General features: G+C 44.6%; 1 protein-coding gene across 2 annotated transcripts in view; it reads left to right on the top strand.

Moving 5' to 3' along the window:
- Positions 1-801: 801 nt before the first annotated feature.
- The window catches only part of LOC126524611 (sulfotransferase 1C2-like), a 138709-nt gene continuing 111922 nt past the window's right edge, over positions 802-27588 (top strand). Inside the window, exons 1-2 of one of the 2 annotated variants that reach the window (XM_050172910.2) lie at positions 802-1195; positions 6193-7473. In XM_050172910.2, the coding sequence (XP_050028867.1) occupies positions 864-1195; positions 6193-6808 (948 nt within the window). In that variant the 5' untranslated portion in view covers positions 802-863 and the 3' untranslated portion in view covers positions 6809-7473. Of the gene's footprint in view, positions 1196-6192; positions 7474-27588 lie in introns of those variants that run through there. The other variant, XM_055067389.2, reaches the window with a different exon arrangement.

Raw genomic sequence — 27588 nt, 5'->3', positions numbered from 1 at the left:
AATTGTAATCAATCCAATTGAATGGAATGATTGAATCAATCACAATTACTTGATAGTCACTTTAGCATAAGCCAAAGAGGGTGAAGGCGAAAGTCTGCGCGCGGAAGAGACATTCAATAAATTACATGAGATCTCATTCGAATGCCCTGTTGCTTCTGATTACTTCTTTTCTCCCGCCAAATGTTGTGGGCTCGAGTGCCTTCAATTAAGCTACTTTAATTAAACGTGTTTTAATTAACCAAAGGTCGTGGATTGGACTCCCAACAAAGATCGATGGTGCTGCTCGCACTCAAGGTCGTTGGTTCGAGTGGCTAATTAACTGATCCGCATCGGAGCCATCTGTGGAATACAACGAGGACGAACGCGCGAGCAGTGGCACGAGCGCAGGTCTGTGCGACGCGAGGTCACATGACTTTCTTTAACGCACACCGCATTTTCCAGACCTTCGGGTGTATGAGTCACTTCAGGCTTTCGCCTCAATAAATCATAGTGCTTTCAGTTTCACCTGAATAAGATGTCACGTTCTCGGCGGTTGTCTGTCCCTTTGTGTGCTCGAAGTGCTTACATGCGGGAAACGTTTTGAACGCCTGAGTAATGCGAACGTTTTGTAATGTGCAGTTGAAGTAAATGCAATTGAACATTTTAATGAAACTAATAAAATAATCGCGGGAAATGGGGCTATGAGTCGCAGAGATAAAACTGCTGCTCGGGCGACTTGGTAATGCTGTTTTATATCGAGATGGTCGTTTCCTAGGTAGAGAAAATCTATTGTTTGATATTATTTTCCTCAACAATGCCAGAACTTGCGTTATTTTGTATTGCCTTCTCCACAAATAAAACAATTTCAAACAATTTTAGGTTCAATGGAGCAAAAAGGGCCCTTCTACCAAATAATAGATGGCGTGCCCAGATGTCCAAATGTCGACCCGCTCTTGCTGAAGAAAGCCCTGAATTTCAAGGCCTCCAAGGGAGATCTGGTGCAGTGGTCGTTTCCAAAAAGCGGGACACACTGGGTGCAGTACATCATACAACTCATTCTGGGCGAAGGAGAAGGCGTGGAGAATTACGACCAGTTCACCAGGAACACCCGGATGATGGAGTACGTTGGCGTCGACGACTGGAGACCAGCGTTGCCGTTGCGATGCTTCATCACACATCTCCCACCACAACCAGAGTTCCTGTGCGACGATGCCAAGTGAGCATGTTCATATAATGCGCAGGACAATGTTGCTCAGTGGCTATGCCGATCCATTGTAGAACCTTCACTACACTGAGGGGAGCTATCGAGGTGGAATGCAAGAAACTTTCGAGCATTCGACTTAGGCTCCAGCAATAAAGAACTCAAGACCATCGAGGTTAACGAGCGCCGCTTATCAGCAGTTAATGAATCTGTTTTTCTACTGTTCAGTTTAAAATAATTGAAACAAAGAGAGGCATAAGGCAATACACATGAGCGATCGACGTGTAAGTGTAGAGAATTGCCTTTTGCATGCGTCTGTGTAGTGTTTTTTTCGCTAGACATTGAAAAAATTGGGTGGACCCTACAGATATGTCGAAATATGCGATAAGGGAGGCTTTCTTTTATTTTTGCTGAAATGTCTTCGTTTCCCTTCTCCTTCTTCACTGCTGTGTTGCTAAATTCTTCTCGCTTTGGTTATTTGTTCACTTACTTAAAGATCTGGCTACTTCTGTTGCCGACTTCTCTGCAGTCGACTCCAATTTTTGGGGGGTAATTCTTTTACTGCTCTGTTGCCCAACTCTCCTGGTTCAATGCACGCTTTGGTCATATGTTTTATTCTTTTTCCTTTTTTCTCCATTCATTGTCGTCTTCTTTACTTCTTGTCTCTTGTTGTACTTGTCTAATCAGGCACCTGTCAAGTGGGACGTTCCGATTCTGTGGGATGTCACTGTATTTTATCTAGCCGTTGGTTCTCGTTGACCACGTTTATAAGCATTGTTATGATCTCAGAGAAGGTCAAGAGCCAGCGCCACTTGCAGCCACGAACATCCTTTTATATACAGTAATAAATAAAATAAGACGACTCAATCGAGGTTGAGACCGAAAAAAATATTGGTCTTCTGGGGCGCATTAGAATACCGCGTGGTTTGTTTAGACTCGCAGGGTTTCCGGAATCAGTGCAAGTTTCGGTCGTAGAGGGGCTGCTAAAAAGGTGCCGGTCAGAAAGCACAATTCGGCACGCGGCAAATCAATGGACGGAACGCAGAATGAAGGTAGCGATAGTGCCCTACCTGCATAGAACGGCACATAATCTTAAGAATATGACTAGCCGGGTGGACACAAAAGTGATGTTTTCATCACCAGAAAAGTTGGCAAAAATATGTCGAATAACGAACCCGTACGTAAGCCAGCTGCCGGATGCTCCACGAATCATCGAAAAGAACCAGTGGGTTGCGTAGAAGCTGTTGTATATGAGCTTCCGCTGTCCTGTGGGAAAAATACATCGGACAGACAGGGAGATGTCTTAATGACCGATTACGGGAACATAGCCTAAACGTGAAAAATAATCAATACGGTCATCTGTCAGCTCACGGTTAGGAATGCAGCTGTGCGCCGGTCGGGTGGATCCTGCCGGGTTCTTGAGAAGCACAAAGTTAAAGACGTGCGAGAGATTATTGAGGCTCTGGCTATCTGGCGGAATAGTGATACGTGTGTTAGTGTCCCTTCTATTCGGAAACGCGGGTTGCGCTCAAACGTACGGACGGCGCGAACAAGCACAGCGAGCGAGACAAAGAGAGTGCGACTGGGAAGAGGAATAGCGCCTCTTCTATCATCACCATCATCCTCTCGCTGCGCTTGTTCGTGTTGTCCATACATTTGCGCGAAACCCTCGTTCCCGAAGTGAAACGTCACTGTAACTATATTTTTTGTGGTGAATTAAGATAAACTTTAAATCAGTGGTCAAACACATATGAGTACATCACTGGGTCATTCGTCCAAATAAGAAAAGCACGAATACCGGCCGTCATAAAGACTCATAGAGTGTCACATATTATGCAGGTATAAAGGAAATAAGTTGCCATCCACACGAAAGTAGCAATGGCTAGAAAATAAATCGACACATGATCCTGAGAAAAAAAGGTTTGTCGTCGAAAAAAAATTGTTTCTGGTTTATGTATCGATCTCGGCACCCTTTGGCTTTCTGCAAGTAATGATATTTCTTTAATGGGAGAATGAGGAGATGCACTAAACGAATTTATTCTTTTAAACATGATTTTAGAATTCTGTTTTCGGAAATGTAAATAAAGAAATTAATGGTGTTCATTATTAGAATGACAAATGAAGGTAACGCCGAAACCCATACGCATGCACGCCAGTATGACGTCCCGAATTTCAAAGTACTTTTCTCACCTTAGGTCGACAATAGCTCGTAAAAAGTTACTGAGACTTTGCCTGTTAAATCTTTCAATCCATAATAACACAATGTTATCCATTTTTTCGCCGATTAGTAATTACCTAAGGCTTAGCAGAAGCCGTCTAAATTTGTGACTTGATGGTGTTGGCTGATATGGTAAATTCAAGCTGGCATCGTCACCAGCCTTTCGTTCTTGCCTGTTTTCTGTCTAACCTAGCTTCTTCTGACCGCCAAATAGGACTTTTTGTTATTCTTTAAGAGTAATTGTTTAATACAGTTTGAATGATTTTTCTCTTTATAACTCCGGAGAAGCACTCTCTCTGGCGTAACCGTATAGGTTTGCTAGATTGCACAGTCGTGCTAGTTGCTTTTACAAGTGCGACTTGGCGCCGAAAGGTCTGACTACCAAATAGGTAAGACGGAACAATGACCATTACGTTCCGTTTATTGAGTCAGGTTTCAGAACATAAAAGCCGCTATCAAAGAGGCAAGTAATTACATATGGAATTGAGCGAGGTAAAAGTGACAATGAGCATGACGTGAAAGCGCTGTGTGCTCTTGTCTATTCGGCTGTTCCGGTCAATTTTCTTGAAGTGTCTATACATGCGTCGAATGTACATGCGTGCATTTATTAAACACATGTCCAACGAATTCTCGAATACATATTTCTGGACATGTCTAAGGAAAATAGTTGAGCTTCTTACAGATACGGTGTATCCTTAAGAAGGAAGCGCTTAAGCGAAACCGCTAACCACGAAGCCTAACGCTACCTCCAGAGTCCAGTGGTTGCAATACGTATGGAGCTGTCCATCATACACGGATACTTTAGCGTCATCAAATATGCAAGGTTTGATTCTGCTCGAAGAAGTGCAGTGGCTTATGTGGATGGCAATCAGTATGAGCGCAGCTAAGCGCATGCTTTTATAGGAAGGAACGTCTAAAAGTGGTTCTATAGGTGTTATAAATAAGTTGTAAATAACAGGCCAGATGAGAATCTACGTAAAGGGCACAATAATTTGCATTCAGAGACGCCGAAATCAAGAAAAATCAAGCGGTAGTAACCTGAAAATCTTACAGATTGTGGGTAATATTGGGAGTACAAAAACAGCTACACTGTAAAAGAAGTTTTCCTGATATTACGGCAAATACGCTCGTATTATTCGACCGAACGCTTTTCCATAAATAAAGAACAGTCATTTACGTAGAGCGGACAGCCATAGAAATGAGACCATAATCCAAAATATCAGTGCTTTCGTATGCACAAAACGGAAGACTCTGTATGCTGAATAGGTACTATAACCGTTAAACTACAGGTGCTTCCCGTATTCAGATAACGAAAGACTCTGTATGCTAAATCTGTACTATATCCATTAAAGTATAGGTGCTTCCCATATTTTGTCTTATAGAGCACATTCATTGTTTGGAGAATGTGCTATCGGGGACGAAACTGCCCAGGACCCGCTAAGCAAAGGTACTGCTGAGCGTTCTCGCATAATAAATCCTTACCAACTAGCTCAACTTTTGGTCGTTCTAACCTTCAGGTAGGCCCGCTTTTTACCCCACGCTGTGTTCAGTTTTCAGTTTTTCAGGCTTTCAGTTTTCCCGGAGACGAATTCTTGCGCGCGGTACGTGCATATTATTCAAATATTATATGTGTAATGTACTGAATACCTACAGCCACATTTAAACGTCTATTTCGTAAGAAACGCAGGTCCTCACAAGCACTGGCACTCATTGAAATTGATATGCGTTAGTGCACGTTTAGCTTTTGACTCACGCTTGCGCTATACCCAGTGCTACACACTACTACACAATACAGTATTAACTGCTTTTAGTAGGTGAAGCTGCATCAAAGTATAACTCCGCAAAAAAGAGGCCAAGTGTGTTTTTTAAACGTCTGCAGAAGCTAAACGTTTGATAGAATGGCGTAATAGTTTTTGCATTGTTAGTAGTCTGCAAAGTTTGATGATTAACCACAGCCTACTGGAAAGAGCGTCAAAAAAACCCGGTACCACATGGTAACCCGCGCATGTTCGTTAACGAAAAGTGAAGGTGACACGAAGGTCGGTCAGCCGAGCTAGCAGTTAGGTGAACAGTTCCACTTTGCTAGTTTAAATAAATAGTTTCTTTTAATTTGTGAAACACATCTTCCTCTTCGACATTTTCGCAATTGTCAAATCTGTGAACGGCTGAAACACGGAAACATTTCACGCAATCATTTAAGCGAATCAGTTGCGTTCCCTCAGGCGCGCTCCACCGCAACAGAGAGAGAGAGGGAGAGAGCGTTGATGCTAGGGAAGAGCGTATTTAGCTGCTCCACGTGCTTTACGACCTGTGGCAGCATGAAACATGCCGCAACAGTTGGCATGCGCTATACGTCCTTCATGTATAAAAATAGTGCCGCTTAACGAGCCTGTAAAGAAAGTTGGAGTCATAATACGTCGGACTTACCTTTACCAAATGCTTTGTTTCCTACCTTACTGCTGCTTTTATGCAGGCTGAAATTTTACAATTTCGTGAAACTTCCTCCACTTTGTGGGTTATAGTAAACCCTATAGTTTCCGAAGTTATTTCTTGGTCTAATCTTAACCTTACTAATGTTTTACCGACTGTTCCTATCGGGAAAAGCGAGAACACCGTTTCTTTCTCCTGACTTCCTCTACGTTAAACGGCTTCTATCCCTTTACTGATATTACTCCGAAAGCGGCTTAACTCATCGCGAGATTTTTTGTGTGTTTCAGTCTACATGAATGAGCCTTAGCAAAGTTTCTGATAATCAGCGATGTGTTACTATCTTTTTGTTTATTTCTTTCTGCAGGTATGTGTACGTGGCAAGAAATCCTTGGGACGTGTGTGTGTCTATGTTTCACATGGTCACCAACCTCAGCATCTACCGTTTCGAGGACGGCACTTTCGACGAGTTCTTTGAGCACTTCTTGAACAAGGACTTGGGCTATGGCTCCTATTTTGACCACGTAGCCACTGGATACGCTCTCAGAGACAGGGCCAACGTACTCTTCCTCACTTACGAGGAGCTGAAAAGAGAGCCCCGCGACACCGTGCTAAAACTGGCACGCTTTCTTGGCGATTGCCATGGCAGGATAATAGAAGACGATGAAAACGGCTTGCTAGACCGAATCGTGGAACTGTCTTCACCCAGCAGTATGAAAAGTGTCATTGTGATGAACTTGCTTAGCAAGGAGTGGGAAGTTATGATGACTAGAAATAACATGACCTGTAAGGACGGTTACGGTGGGGATTGCAAAAAGTATGGCATTGTGAGGAACGCTCAAATTGGCGATTGGAAGAATTACTTCAAGCCTGACCAACTTCAGCGCTTCGAGGCGAAGATTAGGGCGGAAGGGGAGAAAGCTTCGTTTATGAATTTGTGGGCAGACATTAGGAAGGAGGCGCTTGAAGTGGCTTGCTCGTAAGCGAACAAAAACTGGCGTTGTCCAATCCCGGAAGAAACAGGGCAATGCAATACACAGAAGATGCCGCTCTGTTTTCTGTGTATTGTGCCGTTTTATCCTTGACAGAGCTACACAAACTCGGCTGCACCCTTAGATTTCGCGTCGCAAGTTTAGACTCTGATGTGTAAGCATACAAATTCCTTCGTAATAAACCAACTAACGTTTCGAAAGTCAGAACATTGACAACGGAAAGCAATGAACCCGGCTATTTATTTTGCCAAGATCTATCGGCGCTGTTACTGTTCATGTGCAAGCGTCTAGCCCAAATTTGCACCTTGCTTCTTTATGGATCCCGTGAAGCCAATGAATATTTCCGTATGGCGACGTACACCTGCGCCGCGAGCTCTGCAGGAACGTCTCTAAGAACGCAGCAATAGGGCAGTACCAATGAACGTTGGTCGTAAATAAACGGACAGAAGCAATTACCCCTTGAGATAGTTGTGACGATGATGATCGTGTGTGCGTTAGCGTTCTTGAAATGTCTAAATAAGTGAAAGAAAGGAAGAACTGTGAAGTGAGGCACTAGGCAATTAATGCAGGATTTTACAGAAGAAGATTTGACAGACACCACTTCCATTATCAAATTAAGATGACAGCACTGTTTTAATAAACTTCATTTCATGACACATGAACTTGCTTGTATGGGCTCGCGCTTTCTCCTCTCACAAACTCTGCAACAATCATTGGGATTCCTTACGTGTGAAGAATCATACGTCATCGGAAGGTATTGTTGTCACTTTATTATAATCGCGTTCGAATATTTCATGGACAGCAAAGAGCGAAGCCTTAATTTTGTCGCACTCTCTAGTGCTCACTAGCGTCTACGTGAAGCGTTTAGGGTTGAAGACCTGACGAAGATCACTGACTGACTGAAAAACTTTATTGTTTGAAGTATTTACAGGGAGCGTGTGGAGCAGTCCTTAAGGGGCCGTTCCTTATACAGACTAGGTGGGCACCTCATTACAGGAACCCATTGGCTGTAGCCGCGGCTCGGGCACGGCCGACCAGGGCCTTCTGGCTCGCGGACCCTTACTTTCCAACCCGAATCGGGACATCCACGTGCAGAGACTCTACCCCTGATCTCATCTTTTTCAAGAACTTGACTGAGGCCAAATGGAATAACTTGGCTGAGACCCTTGGTAGTGACCACTATGTTTGTGAGGCGCAGCTTCCTAACATGAGTAAAAAACAGCGCGAATTCTCGTACACGGACTGGGATAAATTCCGCAAGCTTCGAGAGGAGAGGCCTCCCTCAGATTCCTGACCTACCATAGAGCAATGGATGGTTCAGGTCCAAGAGGATGTTCGGCGTGCAACCTCTAAGGTCTGCACCAACCTTCCTGTTGAGAAAACAGACAGCAGGTTAGCCCATCTTTTAGAGACCAAACAGTCCATTCTCAACAAATTGAAGTGTCAACGATTTAATCGTAGGCTACGCAAAAAGATATCTGAGATTAACAAACACATTGAGAAACATTGTGTAACCCTCTCTAAGGAGCAGTGGGACGAGGTTTGCAATTCCATAGACGGCCACATGCGCAATGGTAAAACTTGGAGTTTGCTTCGGCATCTGTTTAACCAGAGCAACACTAAGTCTAATCAGAGGCATGTCATTGGTAGAACCATACATGAGGCCGCACGAATGATCTGTGAGGATGAACTAATCCGCACGCTTGCTGAAAAATATTTCCCATTCGGCTCTGGGCATTCTCCTGTACATCTCGATAACCAGGACCAGGCCAATTCCTACCTGGACGTGGAGTTTGGCGTTAAGGAGGTTCGCAGGGTTCTACATGGACTCAATGGTAGATCCGCATCAGGGCCGGATGGCGTCTCCAACAAGGCGTTGCGAAATCTGGATGACAAATCAATCGCATACCTCACCGAGGAAATTATTGAAATTTGGAGGAACGGAATCGTCCCATTACCTTGTAAGACTGCTTTCACAGTACTCATGCCCAAACCTGCGAAAACACCAAGCGTTGACAACTTGAGGCCCGTCTCGCTTGCATCTTGCGTGGGGAAGTTAGCGGAGCACGCGATCCTGAATCAACTCTCCAGGTTTCTGGAGAATAACAACATTTACCCCCATAGTATGATAGGATTCAAACCAGGCCTATCCACGCAGGATAACATGAAACTGATTAAGCAACGACTCTCGCGACACTCGGGCCGTTTTGGAACTTGATCTTGAGAAGGCCTTCGACAATGTTCTGCATTCGTATATCCTAGCCTCGATATCTCGGCTCAATCTTGGTGAGAGATTTTACGGATATGTTAGATCGTTCCTCTCGGAGGAAGGCTACTCTTCGGGTGACCGATCTCGAATCACAACTGCTGGAACTTGGCGAGAGGGGCAACCCACAGGGGTCAGTCATTTCCTCCTGTTTAGTCAATATAGCCATGGTCGACGTAAGCAGAAAGCGTCATGAGATTGAAGGCATCAAACACACTATGTATGCTGATGATGGTCTGGCTGAGGGAGCCTTACAGGAGGCCATAGACACTATCGAAACCTATTTCGAACCCACCGGTCTCAGATGCTCCCCCTTGAATTCGGAACACTTACTGTATAGTCCCAAGAAACGCGGTCCAAGTCTCAAGGGGTGGACATCGTTAGAAGACAGAGACATTAACTTATATACAAGAAACGGCTGTCGCATACGCAGAGTCGATTCAATAAATGTCTTGGGCATGACCGTTGAGTCAGGGGTAAGAATGGCAAGACTATACGCAAGCTAATTGCTAAAGCTGAAAGTGCTGTTTGTTTAGTTCGGAGGGCATCAAATCGACATCATGGACTCAAGGACGAAAACCTCATTTGACTAATGCGTGCTTTCGTTCTGTGCTACTTTACATACGTGGCATCCATGCATCGATGGAAACGGGCAGAGCGGTAGAAGTTGAACGCAGAGCTTAGGAAGATTACTAAGCGGGTTCGTAGATTACCCGTACACACTTGTACAGAGCGCTTAATGCCCCTTGGCATTGATAATACTCTCGAAAAGATTGCAGAGGCCGAGGAGCGCGCACAGATAACTCGCCTCACTACAACGAAGACAGGGAGATCCATCTTGCAGGAACTCGGATATCACCCCAATAGAGTAGCGGAGGAGTCTTCTGACGTTCCTCCGTCGATTCGTGAGAACATTACGGTCGCGCCCATACATAGGAACATGAACCCCGATCATAATCATGGTAGAAGGACGGCAAGGGCGGCCAACCTCATTAGGCAAATTCAGAGTGATCAGCGACAGGTCAGCTTTGTGCATGCCGCTTCTTGTAAGGGACGGCGGGCGTTCACTATCGTCACTGTGGATGGTCGGCAAGGAATCACCAATGCTGCCTCGGTTCAGACGAGGGACTCCGAAATAGCTCAACAAATGGCTATTGCACTAGCCCTGGTGGATAGCTCATGGGATGTCATCTATAGTGAATAAAGATCTGCAGTCAGAGCATTTGAAAAAGGCAACGCTTTCAGACTTCTTGGGGCAAGGCAATCACGCACCACTCCATTTATTGGTTTCCCGCACATCAGGGTCAGATAAAGGGTGCTCCTCCCAACCTCAACGAGTCGGCTCCCGGAACTGCGCGTGAACTTGCCCACCGCGCTACCCTCGAGCAATCGGAAGCCGACTCCCCAGAGAACAGGGACACGTCCTACACCTACAACGAGATTACTAAACACTACTATCCGAGCCGTAGAACCTACTTTGTTCCTCATCCGCAGCTCAAATGAGCTCAGGCATTAACGCTGCGTCTACTACAAATGAACACGTATCCCAATCCGTCGCTCTTACATAAAATCTATCCAGATACTTACACCAATGCTACCTGCCACAATTGTGGAGAAATAGCCACGTTAGACCATACGCTCTGGAGCTGTGCCCGGTCAAGTTCTATCATCGATAACAGCTCGGCCAGATTGCAGGCGGTTTTCCGCAGCCCTCTTCTGGCTGTCCAACTCTGGGCTGTCCAGCAGGCCCACGATGCGGCCGAGAGGCTCGGTCTTCCGGTTCCCACGTGGGAGTGGCCCGATTCCTGAAGACTTGCGATCTGCAGGTCTTCATTAAAGTTTTGCATACCATACTAGACTGTTGGATAACTATCTGCTTTCTTTGTGCGCTCTTGCCTTGGTCACGTGGAGGATATTGTGCCGAAAAATATCCGGGTTCGGCTGGGGTTCGGGCTCAACGCACTCCGGTTTTTTGACGGTTGAGTTTCGGTTGGGAGAAATAAAAAGACGATTCAAACTCCAATTGATGTCCAAGGATGTTGTCGGCGTTCGGAAAATACACCAAGCGTTTCCAGTGCTCCCATGCATGCGGGAAATTTTTAGGGATGTTCGGTTCTGCCTCTTCAGGCATGAATGTGTGCTGTTTATAAGACCGTTGCCTTCGATGAAGAACTGATGGCAAAGTTCGAAAGATTAACGCGTGAAAAACTAGTGTGGTCAGGGGTCTAAAAAATTATTAAGGCGAAAGCCTTAGATTGGTTATGAGTCTAAAAATTCTATGTACAGCGGTATGGCACCAAAATTTACAGAACGTCAAACCTTCGACCTTTGGTTGGAGTCAAACCCAGATGCTTCGTTATAGTTAGGGTAAATTAGTCCCTCAGTTACTTTATAAGTAGGCGTGAAGCCGAAGCGGAGAAGCAGAGTCAGCACGATGTGAGGTGTTAGTGAAGACAAAGGCAAATAAGGAAACCATTGATTAGGAGGGAGGTAATTAAATCACTAGGCCCCACGATCTTTGGTGAGAGTCGAGCCCACTTAGAGATATCGGCAAACCGACCATATGTGACTGATGTCATTATACCCTCGTAATAAAAGCATGTTCTCGCCCAAGCTACAAAACCTCAAGTCACCTTAATAGCGATACTAAAATTAAAATCACCGCAAATAGCTATACACATGAAGTGAAAACTAGCTTGTACTAGTTCTTATGTAATTTATATGCTTGAATGTCCCTTCTGTAAGAAATAATATAACGGTGACCGGGACAAGGAATGAACGGCAGGGTAAACGGCCATCGTACGGAGACAGCTAAGAAGCTTCCCAAAGCCTTCGCCGAGCATTACAACCAACCAGGTCATAACTTTTATGAAGTTAAACTCTACATCCTACAATCAAATTTCCGTTCTGCAAGAGATAGTAAATACAGAGAATTATACTTATTCAATAAGTTCATGACCTTGCAATCACAATGCCTAATCGTTTCGAAGGGAGCTTCCGAATCCATTCGCTAGGCTAGATTTTACACTATAGGCAATAGCACTGAGCTATATTTCATTGGGCTGCTTATTGTCTTGTTTTATTTTCTCCCTTTGATTTGTTCTCTTGTTCATATATTTATTCCATTTTATTTTCTTTACACGAGCACGATTATACACCGCTTCGTTTATTCTCTCTTGCACACAGACGATAGTTGACTAACCTTCTTGTTCACTGTTCTTGCTTTCATACGAATATACTAATCATAAGCTGGAATTGACAGGTGTTTGCGCACTTTGTGTAGTTTCACATTCTTAACAGGTGGTATGGTCATTGGTTCAGGCTGTCATATGAGGACATGCGAGCAGCGGAGTGTAAGTCACTAGTGAAACTAGAAACAGTGTATTGTAAAGTGCGGGTGCTGCCAACTGGTCTCTGGCTTTTACTTACACAATAACATGGTTGCTAACAATGAGCACTGGTGCTGTTAAACCACTGACTGAAGTGAGAGCCACTTTCGGACTTGAGAATCCTCAAAGCGCAATAAATAATTGTCCTGTAGCCACACGATCTATTGGTTACCTCACTTACGTGACATGGGAGTAGTGCTCATTAGGTTTCGTAAGTGAAAACATCCAGCGTCGATAATTATGAGCTAGAGCAATGCACCATGATCAGTGACAACGAATGTGCCATATCGGAACTGGCAGCGGGACTAACGCATTCCTGTAGGCGATTTCTTCATGTATTTTACTATGAGTTGCCGGAAAAGCAGCACTTTCGAACAATACGAAGCAGGAACATTACAGTACAGAGATGGTGTATTGCTAAGTGGGAGCGCTACCAACTGATTTCTGGCCTTTACCTGCACAACAGGGCAACACAATTCACCGCTGTTTTCTATGACATGGGGTAAAAAGGCAAGTGCTTTCCCATCTTTGAAACTCCTGGACACATCGCTGAATAACTACAGCATTGCAAAGGGCAACTTTTCAGACTACTTTATTCTCTGTACTAATGTCATATCGGAAAGGACCAATTTTAACTGTCGGTGAATCGGTAGAAAGAAAGCATAGAGTAATTTATTACCGACCTGCACAAGAGGAGGTGGCCTTGCAAGAAGATGTGAATGTGGTTCTCTAAACGATGACCTCATTGAGGATCGCTTGGTAGTTGGACTTTGTTTTAATTCGAAAGCTTGCCCTTGGCATAATACAAACGATGTTAAAAGTACACGAACAGATTCGACTCATGCAAAAAATCTAGGAGGGAACGAAGATGTGGTCCATGAATCCAACCTTCAAGGTTGGGTGGGCGGCCAGGCCGAAGGCCTGTTGCCCGAAGGTGGCGGAGACGGATTAGATGAAGCCCAGGGCACGTCCATAGTAGGTGTGTCACTGTCACATTTTGGATTTCTGTGTTATAAAATGGTCACGATGAGCCGTAAGGACCATGGTACTGTTGTGGCTAGAGAGTGGTCACAGACGGGGTGAGCACGACCCCGACACGTAGCCTCCTTAACGTAACCTCCTCTCGGTGTGTTAACCCACCAGGGAGGTCTGACCCACACGGAGGTATTAGAGCTCGTGTGGTACGTCGGAGGTTTTCCTTTTCCCGAATCAGTCGCCCACAGGTAGTTGGACTTCTAGACAAGAAAAGCGGCAGGTAGATTGTAAACTTACACACTGCAGCCCGTTGCGAACATTTTCAGGAACTTGGAAGCTATGAAGAAACGGAAAGAGTTATCGCTGACTATGTCACCTATGCTCAAGGGGGCACCAAGCACATCGCAACATATTGTGAACTCTGGAAAGTCAACATGCAGTATCCTGGCATCATCAGTCATGCGTGCCTATCGTGCAGCAATAGGCTAGCCAATTCTATATTTATTGCTTACAGCCAACTTTTGTTAAAGTTGTTTACATCGGCCTTTGTTGTTCTTGTTAAGCCTTCAAGTGGCTTTACTTTTATCCTCATTTACCAAAGTGCATATATTGTTTCAGTGTGAATGAAAGTGCAGTATCCACGAACATTACGTTATCGTCACAGATTTTTTCAACATTTTTACCTGCTCTAAAAATAGTCATGATAGCCGCGACAACTGGGCACTCATTGTTTTTATTTTGCTTGCAAAAGATTGCTTTTTTTTACTGCAAAGAACGCAGATCAATTCGCTCTTGTTTAATAAGAACATGAAGAAGAAAAATATTTTGAGGGTTTACAGGATAGTTCTTTTTCATTGAGGTCAATACTGGGATTCCTCGACATACCTATGGTTGGAGAAGGGAATCTGGATACTTCTTTGAGAAATCAGTTCACATTTTCATCCGCCCACTTACACAGTTTAGTTAGACCAAGCCATACTTGTGGATCACAGATAGCAGAATTCGATAGCTTTAATCCAATTTGCACATTGTTCACACATCCAGAATAAGGCTTTGCGCATCTTATGACAGTATTCAGAGTTCATTTTTACATTTCGAAGGCAGGAACTCAGGACATCGCAATGGCGGTGTCGCGTAGCATGCGAATGTAGGGAAAAGGAAAGAGAAGAGTAAAGAGGGCTCTTTATACTGCCCTTTTTCCTGGATTCGTGCGCTACGTATTACCGTCGTTATCGCCTCCGACCAACTCGCCCAATCTGACACCATACCATACACCACCTTAGAGAATACCGGCCTCCTACGTGCATGGTTGGGATAGAATGTTGCCAACTAAAGCTTATTCCCTCTCTCTCGCAAGTCCTCTCGGACAGATAGCCCTCCCTGAAAATCAATGTGTAATCAAGACGATGGCAGGGGAAGAGAACACATAACGACTACACGGCAGAGGTCAATAAGATATGCAGTAAACACCAACTTGTCCAAACTGAACTCGGCAATTGCCATAAGCTCAGCAGATTGATATAAATGTCCATTCCCCAGAAATCACAAAGTAGTTCGTACAAATTGGCTTTGCCAAAAATACTGATAAGAAGAAAAATCACGTGGAAGCTATTCCATAATGCAAGTTAATGTTAGTTTGAGTAGCACAGAAGCAATGCAACGGCGCACTGTGGTGCCACCGCTGTATTGCGTCATGTGTGAGACGTATGTATGCAGCCAGGCTCCTTTGTCGCGCTTCACAGTGGATACACTGCTATATCTAAGAGTGCCACCGTGAAGTCCATGATAGGCGCATTTGTGAATATATATATTCAGACAAGCTTGTCTGATTATAGATAACGAGGGTTTCATTCCAGCCGAGCCGTACACAGTATCACATACCCAGTGAGACTGTGTACATTTCATTTTTACATTTCGAAGGCAGGAACTCAGGACATCGCAACGGCGGTGTCGCGTAGCATGCGAATGTAGGGAAAAGGAAAGAAGAGTAAAGAGGGCTCTTTACAGTGCCCTTTTTCCTGTATTCGCGCGCTACGTAATACAGTCGTTATCGCCTCCGACCAACTCGATCAATCTGATGCCATAATACAGCACACCACCTTAGAGTATACCTTCCTTCATGTTTCTGTGACATTTGGTTTAGAACTGTGACCCCTCAACACAACAGCCTAAGGCTTCACCAATTCTACCATGGACAACCCAGTGAGCCAAGTTGCCGGGAAAACGGTAGACACAGCGGAAAGTGCTTGAAGTGTATTGACAGTACAAATAACATTAACAATCGCCATCACGTCGTTACACAAAACTAGTGTTACCAGCGTTTACAAAATATATTTGCCATGGTAGACTAAATGCGCCATGGATGCTTGTATTGCCCTCGAGCACAAAATTCAATGACGAGGGAGTGGTAAAAATGCTTTATAACCAAAGTTACGATTACAGTCTATTTAATGCAAGTAGCATTGAAGCATTGTAGCCGCAGACAATGTTCTCCAATGCAGAAGCATGTCATGTATGAGGTGTGCATGCAGCCGGGCCTCTGTCTCGCGCTTCCCCCTCGACACGCTGCACGATATTGCAGTGCGACCGTAAATGTGCGAATGGCGTGTGCTTTATTATAACTTCACGCAAGACTGTCTGAATGTATACAATGCGGGTTCAATTCTGCCTTGCAGTATAGATATTTTATAAGATTGTTTTTTCATTCAACCATAGCAAGCACCCAGTGACCAAAGTTGTTGCCAAAGCAGTTCATTGAAGAGTGGCACTTAGTAACCAAAGTTGGCTGCAAAAGATGTTCATTGAAGAGCAGCACATACACAGTGACCCAAGTTGCAGTGAAAGAAGTTCAATGAAGAGGAGCATATACCTATAACCCAAGTAGGCTCGGTAGTTGGTTTCGCATCAAATTTCTTCAGCACAGCAGCCACATGCTCTAAGCATTAGACCATGGACTACCCAGTGTCCCATTTTGGCGGGAAGACGCTTGGGACATAGACACACAGTCCGACCCGGAAAAGTGCATCAAGTGCGCCAAAGGTACTATGAGCAAAACGAGAACAAGGTGAAAGCAGGAGCCAATGTTTCGACAAGTGTACTTGTCTTCTTCAAGGCGACATATGCTTTCCTTCTCATACGTAGCACTAATTGAAGACAGTCACTGCAAGTACATGCGCGAACACTTCCCACCAGGCCAACACTCACCACACATTAGCTTTAAGAGCGGCACCACAACACTCGCTATCCGAGACCTCGATGCCGCAGGACCAGAGCACATCACACATTTTGTCATTCGCTGCGGGGCTAATAACCTTAACCACGACACCGGTGACAACACAGTTAAGGCCATGAAAACGCTCATAACGAATTTGCACACCAATAGACCAAATGCAGAGATCACCCTGACAACAGTACTTCCGAGGATCTCGAACAAGCACAGGCCACATACTCAACAATCAGAGATACTCCTAGCTCACGTACTAGGGACACGTAAACTCAACGATTTTCTTCTGGACATTGGAAACAAACACCGAAACGTCGATGCCATCCGCCACGCTGAAATACACCGGGACCCTTACATTCTGCTCGCCCGAGATGGACTACATTGCTATTTTTATGGCCTCAAGTTAATGGCTAACAAGATCAAGTGTAGGCTCAGGAACTCTTTTAAATCAACGCAAGCAACAACACCGATAAATCCTGCGTTCAAGTTAGCTTCAACACAGAAACACATGCCTGAAATTTTCAATTTCAGCTCGCGCGCACGTTCCACCAAAGCAAAAACCCAAGAAGCATCTACACAGACGGTGGACGCGGAACCAACACCACCTTTATAACACCCGCTCATACGGAAGCCTACAACCACTCGTGAAGCCTTCACGCAAACACCTACATGCACTAATAAGCAGACCGATACACAGACAGATACACAGACAGACATCGGTGCAGGCCTCGACAAGAAAAGTAAGCGTAAAAAGACAGCGTCTGGAGATATTTCGCCCCGGAGGTCTGCCCGAACTATACAGAAATGGCTACCATCGACAAAGGATAGCAAAGGCAACAACAAATCTCGCCCTTTCCTCCAATCCCGCAAACTCGCTGCCAAACAAATTATACATTTCACCTCAAAGCTTACACTACCTGCATTAAACAGAGAAAAATCCGAAACTGTCTCAGAATTAATGTTAGATTGTGCCCTCTGTTCTTTATCCTCCAGGTTATAACTGAAGTGGAATGCCATCCTAGAAAATGCATCGCTCTCTCGTATTGATATTCTCGAAGAACACTGCAATGAACAACTTATGATAATTGTTGATCAACTCGACAGCATAAATTTATCTGAACCGAAAAAAAGAGAGCTTGAAATATTCGTCCAAACTAGGGAAGAAAAATTACTAGATAAATACCAGCACAAAGATATTAGAGCTGCACATCCACCCGATGAAACTAATGTAACCCCTGCAGCACGTATCTCCACGGATAGTCCTACATGCGAGACTCCAGACCACTGCAGCAATGTAGTATGCATATCCAAGAGTCTAAGCCCCGAGGAAATTGATCCCTTGAAACGTGTTCTAATGTTCTTTTTTTTTCCGACGACCAATCCAGTAAACGAATACAAACTTCACAAAGATATAACAGAGTTTTCAAGACGCATGCGCATCAATGAGTTCTTTTTCGATAGGACAGATGTAGGTAAACAAGATAAAGACTCTCTTAGACCACCTAGCACGTGGACATCGGAAACCGAACAGTACCCAGACCTTGATTTATACATAAAGCTGATATCAAAGGAAATTCTAGAGTCAGACGGCATTGACTGAAACACAAGAATTTTTCCCCCGCTCAACACCAAACCCTTAAAGAACTTGCGAAAAGGAATGGTATTGTAATAAAACCAGCAGACAAAGCTGGCAGTATTGTAATCTGGTCTGTAGGAAAGTACAAGAATGAGGCCTCCAAACAACTGAGGAACCACACCCATTAAAGAAAACTCGACTCTAACCCAACTTCAGATTACAGCAATAGTGTGAAAAACACAATAGTGGAACTTCTGTCCAGGGAACTAATCACGAAATCTAAATATCGCTTCATGATGCCCAAGAACAAAAAAGTAGGGGGCTTTTATCTTCTTCCTAATATACATAAAGTTCCGGTCGAAGAAATATTTACAGCAGAAATCCCAGGTCGGCCTATTGGGTCTAATAACAACACACCTACTGAGTCACTATCTAAATTCTTGAATCAGCGAATGTCAAACATCCCCACCACCCTCCCATCTTTTCTTGAAGACACGCCACACTTCCTTCGAATTATCGACGTCATCAACGCCATACAAATCCTTTCCGACTGTGCTATTCCAGTCACTTTGGATGTTTCAGCCCTTTACCCCAACATATCCATGAGTGAAGGAACGGAAGCCGTTTCTAAACCCCTCGCAATCAATGCCCAAGTGCACACTCCTGAAGTTTACCTGTCGCTCCTTAGGTTAGTTCTCGCGCTCAACTACTGCGAATTCAGTTCTATTCACTACCTGCAAACTTTCAGCACTAGCATGGGGACACCATTCGCTCCCACGTCTGCGAACATTTTCGTGGGACAGCTTGAAGCAGACCTGTTGAAATCCTACCATTTGAAACCCCACGACTATCTTCGTTACATTGACGATATATTTATAAAATGGGAACACGGTACAAGCGCGCTAACCTACTTAATCACTTTCGCCCGAGTATTAAATTTACTGCTCACCGCTCTCCTAGTCAGATAAACTTCCTAATAGAAAACTTCTACATAGAAAATGAAAAGCTGAGAACGACTCTTTACCGGAAGCCTACAGATAGCCAGCAATATTTAAACTAAAAGAGTCATCAGCCACGGCACTGCAAACAAGGAATTTTTTCGGACAAGCAAAACGAATAACAAGAATCTGCAGCGACCACGATTATATCTACGACCTAAATGACCCTAAAAGAACGCTAGCAGAAAGGAACTATCCCCAAGTTGCTCTCGATAGAGCTTGTGATGTCGCGTCAAGATTGGAGAGACAGTCAGAATTGGTGAACAAACAGTCTACACCAGAATCTCACAGACCGCCAGCCTTTATAACAAAATATTATAATGCACTCCCAAACATAAACATCCTACGAATATACCACCCAATATTATCAAGTAACGAGCGTCTGAGAAAAGCGTTCCCGGTGTACCTAGTGTTACCTATTGCCGCAAAAGGAACTGTAAAGACATATTAGTGCACGCAAAAGTTAGCCAACAGCATTCCCCCATGATAAACGCATATTGTCGCCCCAGCTTCAAAGTGGCATTAAAATTAGAAGCACTACAGATAGTTATGCACATGAAGTCAGATCTAGCTTCACTTATACATGTCCTGATGTTATTTATATGCTTGAATTTTTCTTCTGCAAGAAACAATATATAAGTGAAAGAGGACAGTAAACGCCAGATGAAGCGGACATCGCGCGGACACAGCTAAACGGCTGGGATTGTTCCCCTAGTCATTGCTCTCCTCAGCGGCCGTGTAAGCAAAACGACAAGTACGACGTGCTTTAGGAACTGAAGGTTGAATGGCATAAAGCTGCCGGGCTCTCTAATGGACGGACGGGCAACGCCGCATTAGAAATATGTCACAGCGAGCTTACGAAAACCCTTATGCTAAGTGCCCTCTAAATATGAGCAAGATCACCAACCCCCTCAACTGCCTATATCACTGGTTACCCTCACTATTTTGTCGGACCGGTCTTATATACCCCTCTGCGTGGATATGTAAAGAGGGCTTCCGTTGTGCCCACGGTTGTTGTGCCTCAGGTGGAAGACAAAACCCTCGACAGCGAAAGGCTGTGCTTGAAGTGACGTGGCGACTTGTCAGGTTTTCTGTCGTATGCTAGTAATAAAAGCAATATTTTTTCGACTCTCGCATATGACCGCACCAGCCGCTTGCATATCCTCGGCGTGAAAGAACTGTGTGTCGCTTTTCTTTAGTGTTGCTGTAACTTCATATGGCATTGTGTTCCCGCACGATTGCGTGGACATCACCTCAGATTACAAAAAAAAAATATTGTTGGAAAAATAACCTTCAGACAAAAATTCTGCCATATTTCAGGAGTCGCCAATGGCGAAGGCGCGTGTAATTCACTCACGTTTCTCTTTCACGAAATAAAAACGTAACAAGGCAACGTTTATCCTACATTCTAGGTTTGGCATTTTTACTGCTGGGAACTTATGCATTATAAGACGAAGAAAATCTGTTTTCGTGAACATATTGACAATATGAGACGACGTCTATTGCAGTATTATTACGCACTCTCAAGATGCTCGCTAGAGAGTGCAAACTCAAGCATCTCGTAATAATGGTGATTGTTCAAAAGTGCCAATAAGATAATATATATCATGTTTTACGAGGTTCGCGTAGCACTACATTCTTGCCAATCTTGCTTTAGGTTTATTCATTTATGATTACATAAGAAACTCTCGCAAGAGATATGGCGCCCATCTCTGCACAACACAGTTTTATGACCTAAAGGATGCCCAGAGTTGAAATGAATCCCTGAAACAACATTACCATCCGCCAACACATTGAAGCAACCACTTGTATAAGGTAGGAAAAAAATGTGCCTTGAATAATGCTGCCCATCTGCTTTCAAGTGCGCAGAAATTGTCATACACTTGCGTAAGAAGTATTATCTTTAGATGGAACCGGATTTACTGGCTCAGACACCAGGGAAGCCGAAGAACGCTGTGGCTTGGCGCCCACCGATATTATTTCGATAATACTCTTAAAATGTACAGCAACAGGAAAATTAATCAGACATCAGATAGGCCCTTGAAAAAGATGTTCTCAAATATTTAAAATTCACACTTCTTGAAGAGTACTAAAGGAGGGAGCAAAGCAAATGAACACATGAACTGCACCCATGTGTTCTCCCGTCGTCTTTACATCCCATCGATTAGCGCTCGTCCAAGGGTTTCAAATTATTGACAAGCTCAATGTTCAGGTCATATCGAATCAAAAATTCGAAAGCTGTAAATGGCAGTATGGCAATGTTATAAATCATCAATCAAGAATAATATCCGTAAGCTATATAATGTCATTATTAATAATTTATAATCAGCTATTTGGAGCGTTACACGTGAAACCTAGCTGGACATTTTTTCATTCCACGCTCGTGCGACTACACATCTAATATTTCTAGGGTGCTTTTACTTCGGCAACGCTCTTAGTGTTAACTTATCAGGAATATAACATTATTATAGTTTACACATTATTCATTAACTTGGACTTAACAGTGACTTTGTCGAGCATTGTTTTTTTTTTACAGTGGCGTGTCTTTGAATTTATTTTCATAATTTTGAACCGATTGCTCGGTGCTTAAGGTACAGGTTAGGTGTAAGGGATGACATCGAATGAATATTTACCTGCTCACTCAGAAAGCTTTATACGTATAGTTATTGATATAAACATTCACAATCGTAGTATCGCATTAGTGAAATCGCGTGAAGTAAACTGCGAATATTTAGCGAAAACGTAATGTCAATAAGCGTTATATTTCCGCGATCAGCCTGTGACAGTAGGCATACTACGTTGTCAAACAAACTAAAATCAAATGAGGTTGATTTTTCCACAAGGAAATGGAGGGAGGCCTCCAGAAAAGTAACAACTAGCTCAGATGACAAACGTTAAGGCCCCCGTTTACATGACAGCAGTGATGACCTGGGGAAAAAACACACTTAGTAATACAATTCTTTCGCATTTATTATACAAGTGCGATACTAATACAGGTATGAGTAACATAATTGGACGAAAAAAGGACTAAGGAAATCGGACTAAGCGTTGTGGGACGCCCACTGATACGCCTCGAAGGTAAGTTCATCGCTGAAAGGTGCAGGGCAATCACAGGCGACGTACTGATTCCATACGTTCTTCACGGCCCGTTCTCGGAAGGTGACTGTACATTCCAACACGACAGGTCGCTGATCCACACTGCTAGTGTGTTGCAAGAAATGCTTGAAGAGCTCGCCGTCGCTATCCTGGAGTGGCCTCCCCAACCTCCGCGCGTCATCGTCACATAAAATGCCTGGGGCTCATTGAAAGTATCGCTTGCGAACCATCCTCTCTATCAGTCGCCCGAGGATGGGCTTTGGTCCACCATCGTCAGCGAATGAGACGTGCTGCGAATGAACACATGGCTGACTAAAGCACTCTACAATTCACTGCCTTCCAGGATGGGCGCTGTAATCGCTGCTGCTGGGGACATGATGAGATGCTAAGTTCGGAGCATGACACGCCTAATTCCCCGCAGGCGGGCAGGGTTTGTCTGGTGTACTGAGTGACTGTGGAGAAGAAGTACTTCCAGCTGATTGTCTTAAGCTAAAACATTCCTTTATTCGTATTCATTTATTTCATCGTGTTTTACCATCGTAGTTATCATTTTGAGTGCTTTGTTTTCCTTTGGAGTCAAAGACGGAGCACGTAGCGCGCACATCTTGATTCGTCTTGTCGCTGTGTATTACGGTAGCACCAACAGTGCAGAAATATCAGCGCGCACACTCAGTACCCCGGCATTTCGAAAGAACAAACGAAGCATGCTGTCAAAAGAAGTTTGTGGAACTCTGTTATCGCCAATGAAGCTCAGAGTTTGGAGTCGCACAACGTTTAGTAAAGAATATCAGCTCAGTTCTCGCAGTAATGGTCACATTGGCGCACTGCTTCTGACATCAGCACGCTTCCCGATAATGCGGCCACCACGCGCCGCCATAGCAGACGACGCAGATCACGACTACACCTCTCGAGCGTCTGCGCCTGCTCGAGTTGCGCCGCATCGACGATGCAATGTGTTCCGAGTTTTACCCTAAGTGTGAAACACCGTCCTTGTACCACTTTCCGTGCGTCTGATTCCAGGCCTTCTACCTGGTGTAATGTTATCAAGCTGCAATACAAAATGTGTGCGCATTCACGCTATTCGGCGCCTACGTGGTGGAATCGCGTGTCTCTTCGCACGCGTTTATAGGGCATCTTTTTTTTTGCCGCGGAATGCAAAAAAATACTTATATCAGAAGTGTGTACGCTGCGCAGGAACTTCCGCCAGGCAGGACGCACTTGTCGAGACACATGTGTTGGTTTGCCGGAGTTTTTATTGTGTAGCTGTGTCCTCTCTGTAATAGGCCTTCAGTTTTGTTTTCCACGTAAGAATAGAAAAAAAGGCACTGGCGTGGCTCAGCTGTAGAGCGGCTGACTCCCAGGCAGCGGGCCGGGGTTCGATCCCGGCGGGAACTGTACTTATTTTTCTCTCATTTCCGGCGATAGCTGCCATGATCACCGGACACCTGTGGCGGAGGCAGCGGCGGCGGACATCGTCGTCAACCGAAACCGCTATTGCAACGAACCCATAACAGTGTGCGCTGTAAAAGGCGCTGCACAGCATACGCTGGGTTCTCGCTCGCCTGACTTCGCTCAACGGCAGTCATTCAACAAAGATAGCGCGGGACGTACGAAAGCAGCAGGCAATAAAACGTCGAGATAAAGCCGCGTATTTCAACACGAGCGGACACTGTGCATGCCCCTTCCTTGTCTCTAATACAGAAGACTGGGTAATCTCACGCAGTAGTGCCACTTATTATTACCAACTCCATATACGAATATCACAGTACCACGACTTTCTCGCTATCTATATACTCACTGGGCGCCGGCCGCTTGCCATGCCTTTTTTGGGGCGCGTCGAGGGCGTGCCTTCTCTTTCAGACAATATCCGTCTATCTACCGTTGAATTTGATTACTTTCGAAGACGTTAAAGGGGAATATATTTTTCTGCACCTTGTTTGCGATGGTTCCCTGGTTGGATCGACAAATGGAAGAAGGCACCGGCGGTTTGACTACGTGATTCCTTCATTTTCGGCCACCCATGAGGTAACGTCCTTGCGATGGTAAACCAAGAATGAATGCACATATAACAATAAACTAGAGGCGATTTTTTCTTCGGAGTTCTACGTGCCGAAACCACTTTCTGAATATGAGGCACGCCTTAGTAGGGCACTCCGGAAATTTGGACCACCTGGGGTTCTTTAACATGCACCTAAATCTTAGTACACGGGTGTTTTCGCATTTCGCCCCCATCGAAATGCAGCTGCCCTGGCCGTGATTCGATCCCGCGACGTCGTGCTCAGGAGCCCAACTGCATAGCCACTGAGCAACCACGGCAGGTACACAATAGGCGTGCTGAGGGTTAGATTTTATTACCTGATACCATTAGCGGCCCGCTCGCCGTCAACGCCAAGCTGCGGCTTCTCCTGCTTTCTGCACAGCGGTCTGGTGAGCCCCACGCTGCCTGGTTTCTGCCGCGCGCGTAGCTCTACGATTCACTCCTTCAGAATCGATTCCTACCTTGCGAGGAGGCGCCATAACACGCAAAGAAGAGTAAACACAGGCATTCAGACTACGTGGTGCGCGTGTCACATGCCTTGAGTCGTGACACTGTACGTTTCAGTTGATGCCGATGATAATTATGGGTTATTGGTATCGCCTCCGAAATGGGAGTAGCCATCTTTCCTATACATCAGGGTTTCGTTTGTGGCAGTGCACATCCACGTTGCGTAGTCACCTTGAACTTTTCAAGCGTCCCGCAGTGACGTAGTGATGGCGTAAACGAAACAAAAACTAAAAGAATCAAAAGCTATCCCTGCAGCTTGAATCTCACCACAAAGTTCTTCCTGCCGTCGTTATCAGTGTTCTTGATAAAGAGGGATCGGTCGTCGGCTGCAAATTACTTGTAATCCAAAGAACGTTTAGTCGAGACGAGACAACGCCAGTGGTGATTGATTCGGGGCTTTTCAGACACTTGCCGAGAGGGTCATCGTTCTTTCTTCTTTTCTCCTTTTTCTTCTTTTCTCTTTCTTTTTTTTTCGTTGTCGTTATGCTGCTGAGTCAACGGGCTGGGATAAATCTCGGGCGCACTTCGGGGCAGCTTTAGCTGGGGCCTGATTTAGATGTCGCGTTTTCAAATACATGTAAAACGCACAAACACTTTCCCGAAATAATCAATGGACCAATTGTATTGAAATTTGTCGCATACGAAAGAGCGCGTTAAGCTCTAGTGAATGTTGGAAGTTGAAGTTCGGATGAATTCTGGATGTCCCAAAAATAATTTTCAAAAATTGATAAGCTTCAAAATATAGAAGCATGAAGCTTAGAAATTCGCAGCTCTAATCACATTTGGTGCTGTGGTTGCCGAGAAAAACAGTTTCTCAATTTTCATTCGTTTAGATAGGAGGCCCGAGCAAAAGCTATCTCATTGTCGCGCAGCGTCTACGAGAGACGCCGTCGGGCAGAAGTGTCGGCAGAAGCATGGGACTGTACGTACCAAACCACAATCTGATTATTAGGCTCGCCGTAGTGGTGGACTGCGGAAATTCGGACAAACTGGCGTTGTTTAACGTGCATCTAAATCTAAGATCATGGGGGCTTTCGCATTTCGCTCCCATCGAAACGCGGCCGCCGAGTCCACGATTCGAACCTGCGTCCTGTGCGATGTTACTGATGATGGTGAGGAGTTAATGACATTCCCTTTGAAGTGCGACGGTGGAAAACAGTCACCTAGCCTGTTTGAATGAGATCTGGCATGACCCACATGTATATCATTACATCAAAATGTACACCTTCCATATTCTTCCTTGCCTTCCTCAAGACGTCCCTATCGACTTTGTGCCGCTACCTATGCAAAGGCCACATGGCGTGCCAATTGTTTTTATAATATGCAACCGCAATGCAAAGGGCACAGGTGTAGACGCTGCGCGATGGTAATGATGATGGCGACGATTTAATGGCATTCCCTTTGAAGCGCGACGGTGTAAAACAGTCACCTCGCCTGTTTCGATTAGATCAGGTATACCGTACATGTTTTTCATTACATCAACATGTACACATTCCACATTATTCTTTGCCTTCCTCAAGTCTTCCCTTTATACGGTGTAATGATACCTATGCAAATGCCACTAGGCGTGCTACCTGCTTTAAGATTATGCAACTGCAATGCAAAGGGCGCAGGTACAGACGCTTTGCGGCGCACATTTAACATCGCACGGCAAGTGGCACAATATGATGATGATGACGATTTATGGGCATCGTCATTTAAACGCAGCGGCGACGTAGTCACCTGGCGAGCTTGACTTAATCTGGTACATAATAAATATTTTAGCATTCTTGTATACATCGCTTTAAATTTCTTTTTCTTTCCTAAACGTTGTGTAAATGCCTTGTACCGCTGCCTGTGCATGTGTTACATGGTATTCTATCTGGCGCAATATTATGCAACTCCAATGCAAAATCTGCATGCATGGACGCCACGCAGCGTGCATGTGCTGTCGCGTCTCTCTGCGCGCGCTATGACGCGTTTACTTGGCATTTTTCCGCGGAATGCTGGCAAGCGCTGGCGTGGGTACACTGGAAGCTTAACTCGGAGCTCCCAAATGATCAGGAATTTATTAATCGCGCGGGCATGGCCCTCACAAATTGACTTTCTACTGACTTGCCGTTATCTGCTGCTTGGGAACTCTAAACTTCGCACAGTGGCTACAGAAATTGGATCGGTGAAATTATTCTATAGAAGTAATGAAGAAAACATGCCTCTTAAGAGCCTATGTAGCCTTTATCAGATGGATTGCGAAATGTCACGCACTTACATTGTTGACAATAAAAATATTAAATGTGAGTTACAAAAGTGTGATGCACTGTGTTACAGAGGTGCACGAATTCAATCTCGAAATAGGCGTGCTCTGCCGTCTGAGCACCCAGCACGTCAAGCTTTATTTGACCAGTGATGTCACGCTACTTTCCAAGCTTTTCCGGAAATATACTGCGTATGCAGTCTTCTAACAAATACGAATGACATAATTACTCAGTTCAAAACTTACTACACTGTGTTGTTTAGAGCTCCTCCAGATGATCACGATGCAAAAGTCTCAGAGAGTGTTGTCTCTCTTATAAAACCACTACACGATGATGATTGTGCATTCATCAGTGGTAGCCCTAAGATATAACAAATTCAGCTAGCTATTGATCAGCGGCTTTTGTCGAAAACATCCGGTCCTGGTGGACTTTCAAGTGAACTTTACAAAGCTTTCAAATCAATTATCAG

The sequence above is a fragment of the Dermacentor andersoni genome, chromosome 3 (assembly GCF_023375885.2).
Source record: "Dermacentor andersoni chromosome 3, qqDerAnde1_hic_scaffold, whole genome shotgun sequence".
In the NCBI taxonomy this organism is placed as follows: Eukaryota; Metazoa; Arthropoda; class Arachnida; order Ixodida; family Ixodidae; genus Dermacentor; species Dermacentor andersoni.
Note: the sequence above shows the minus strand (reverse complement) of the source record. Positions and strands in the feature narration are given on the sequence as shown.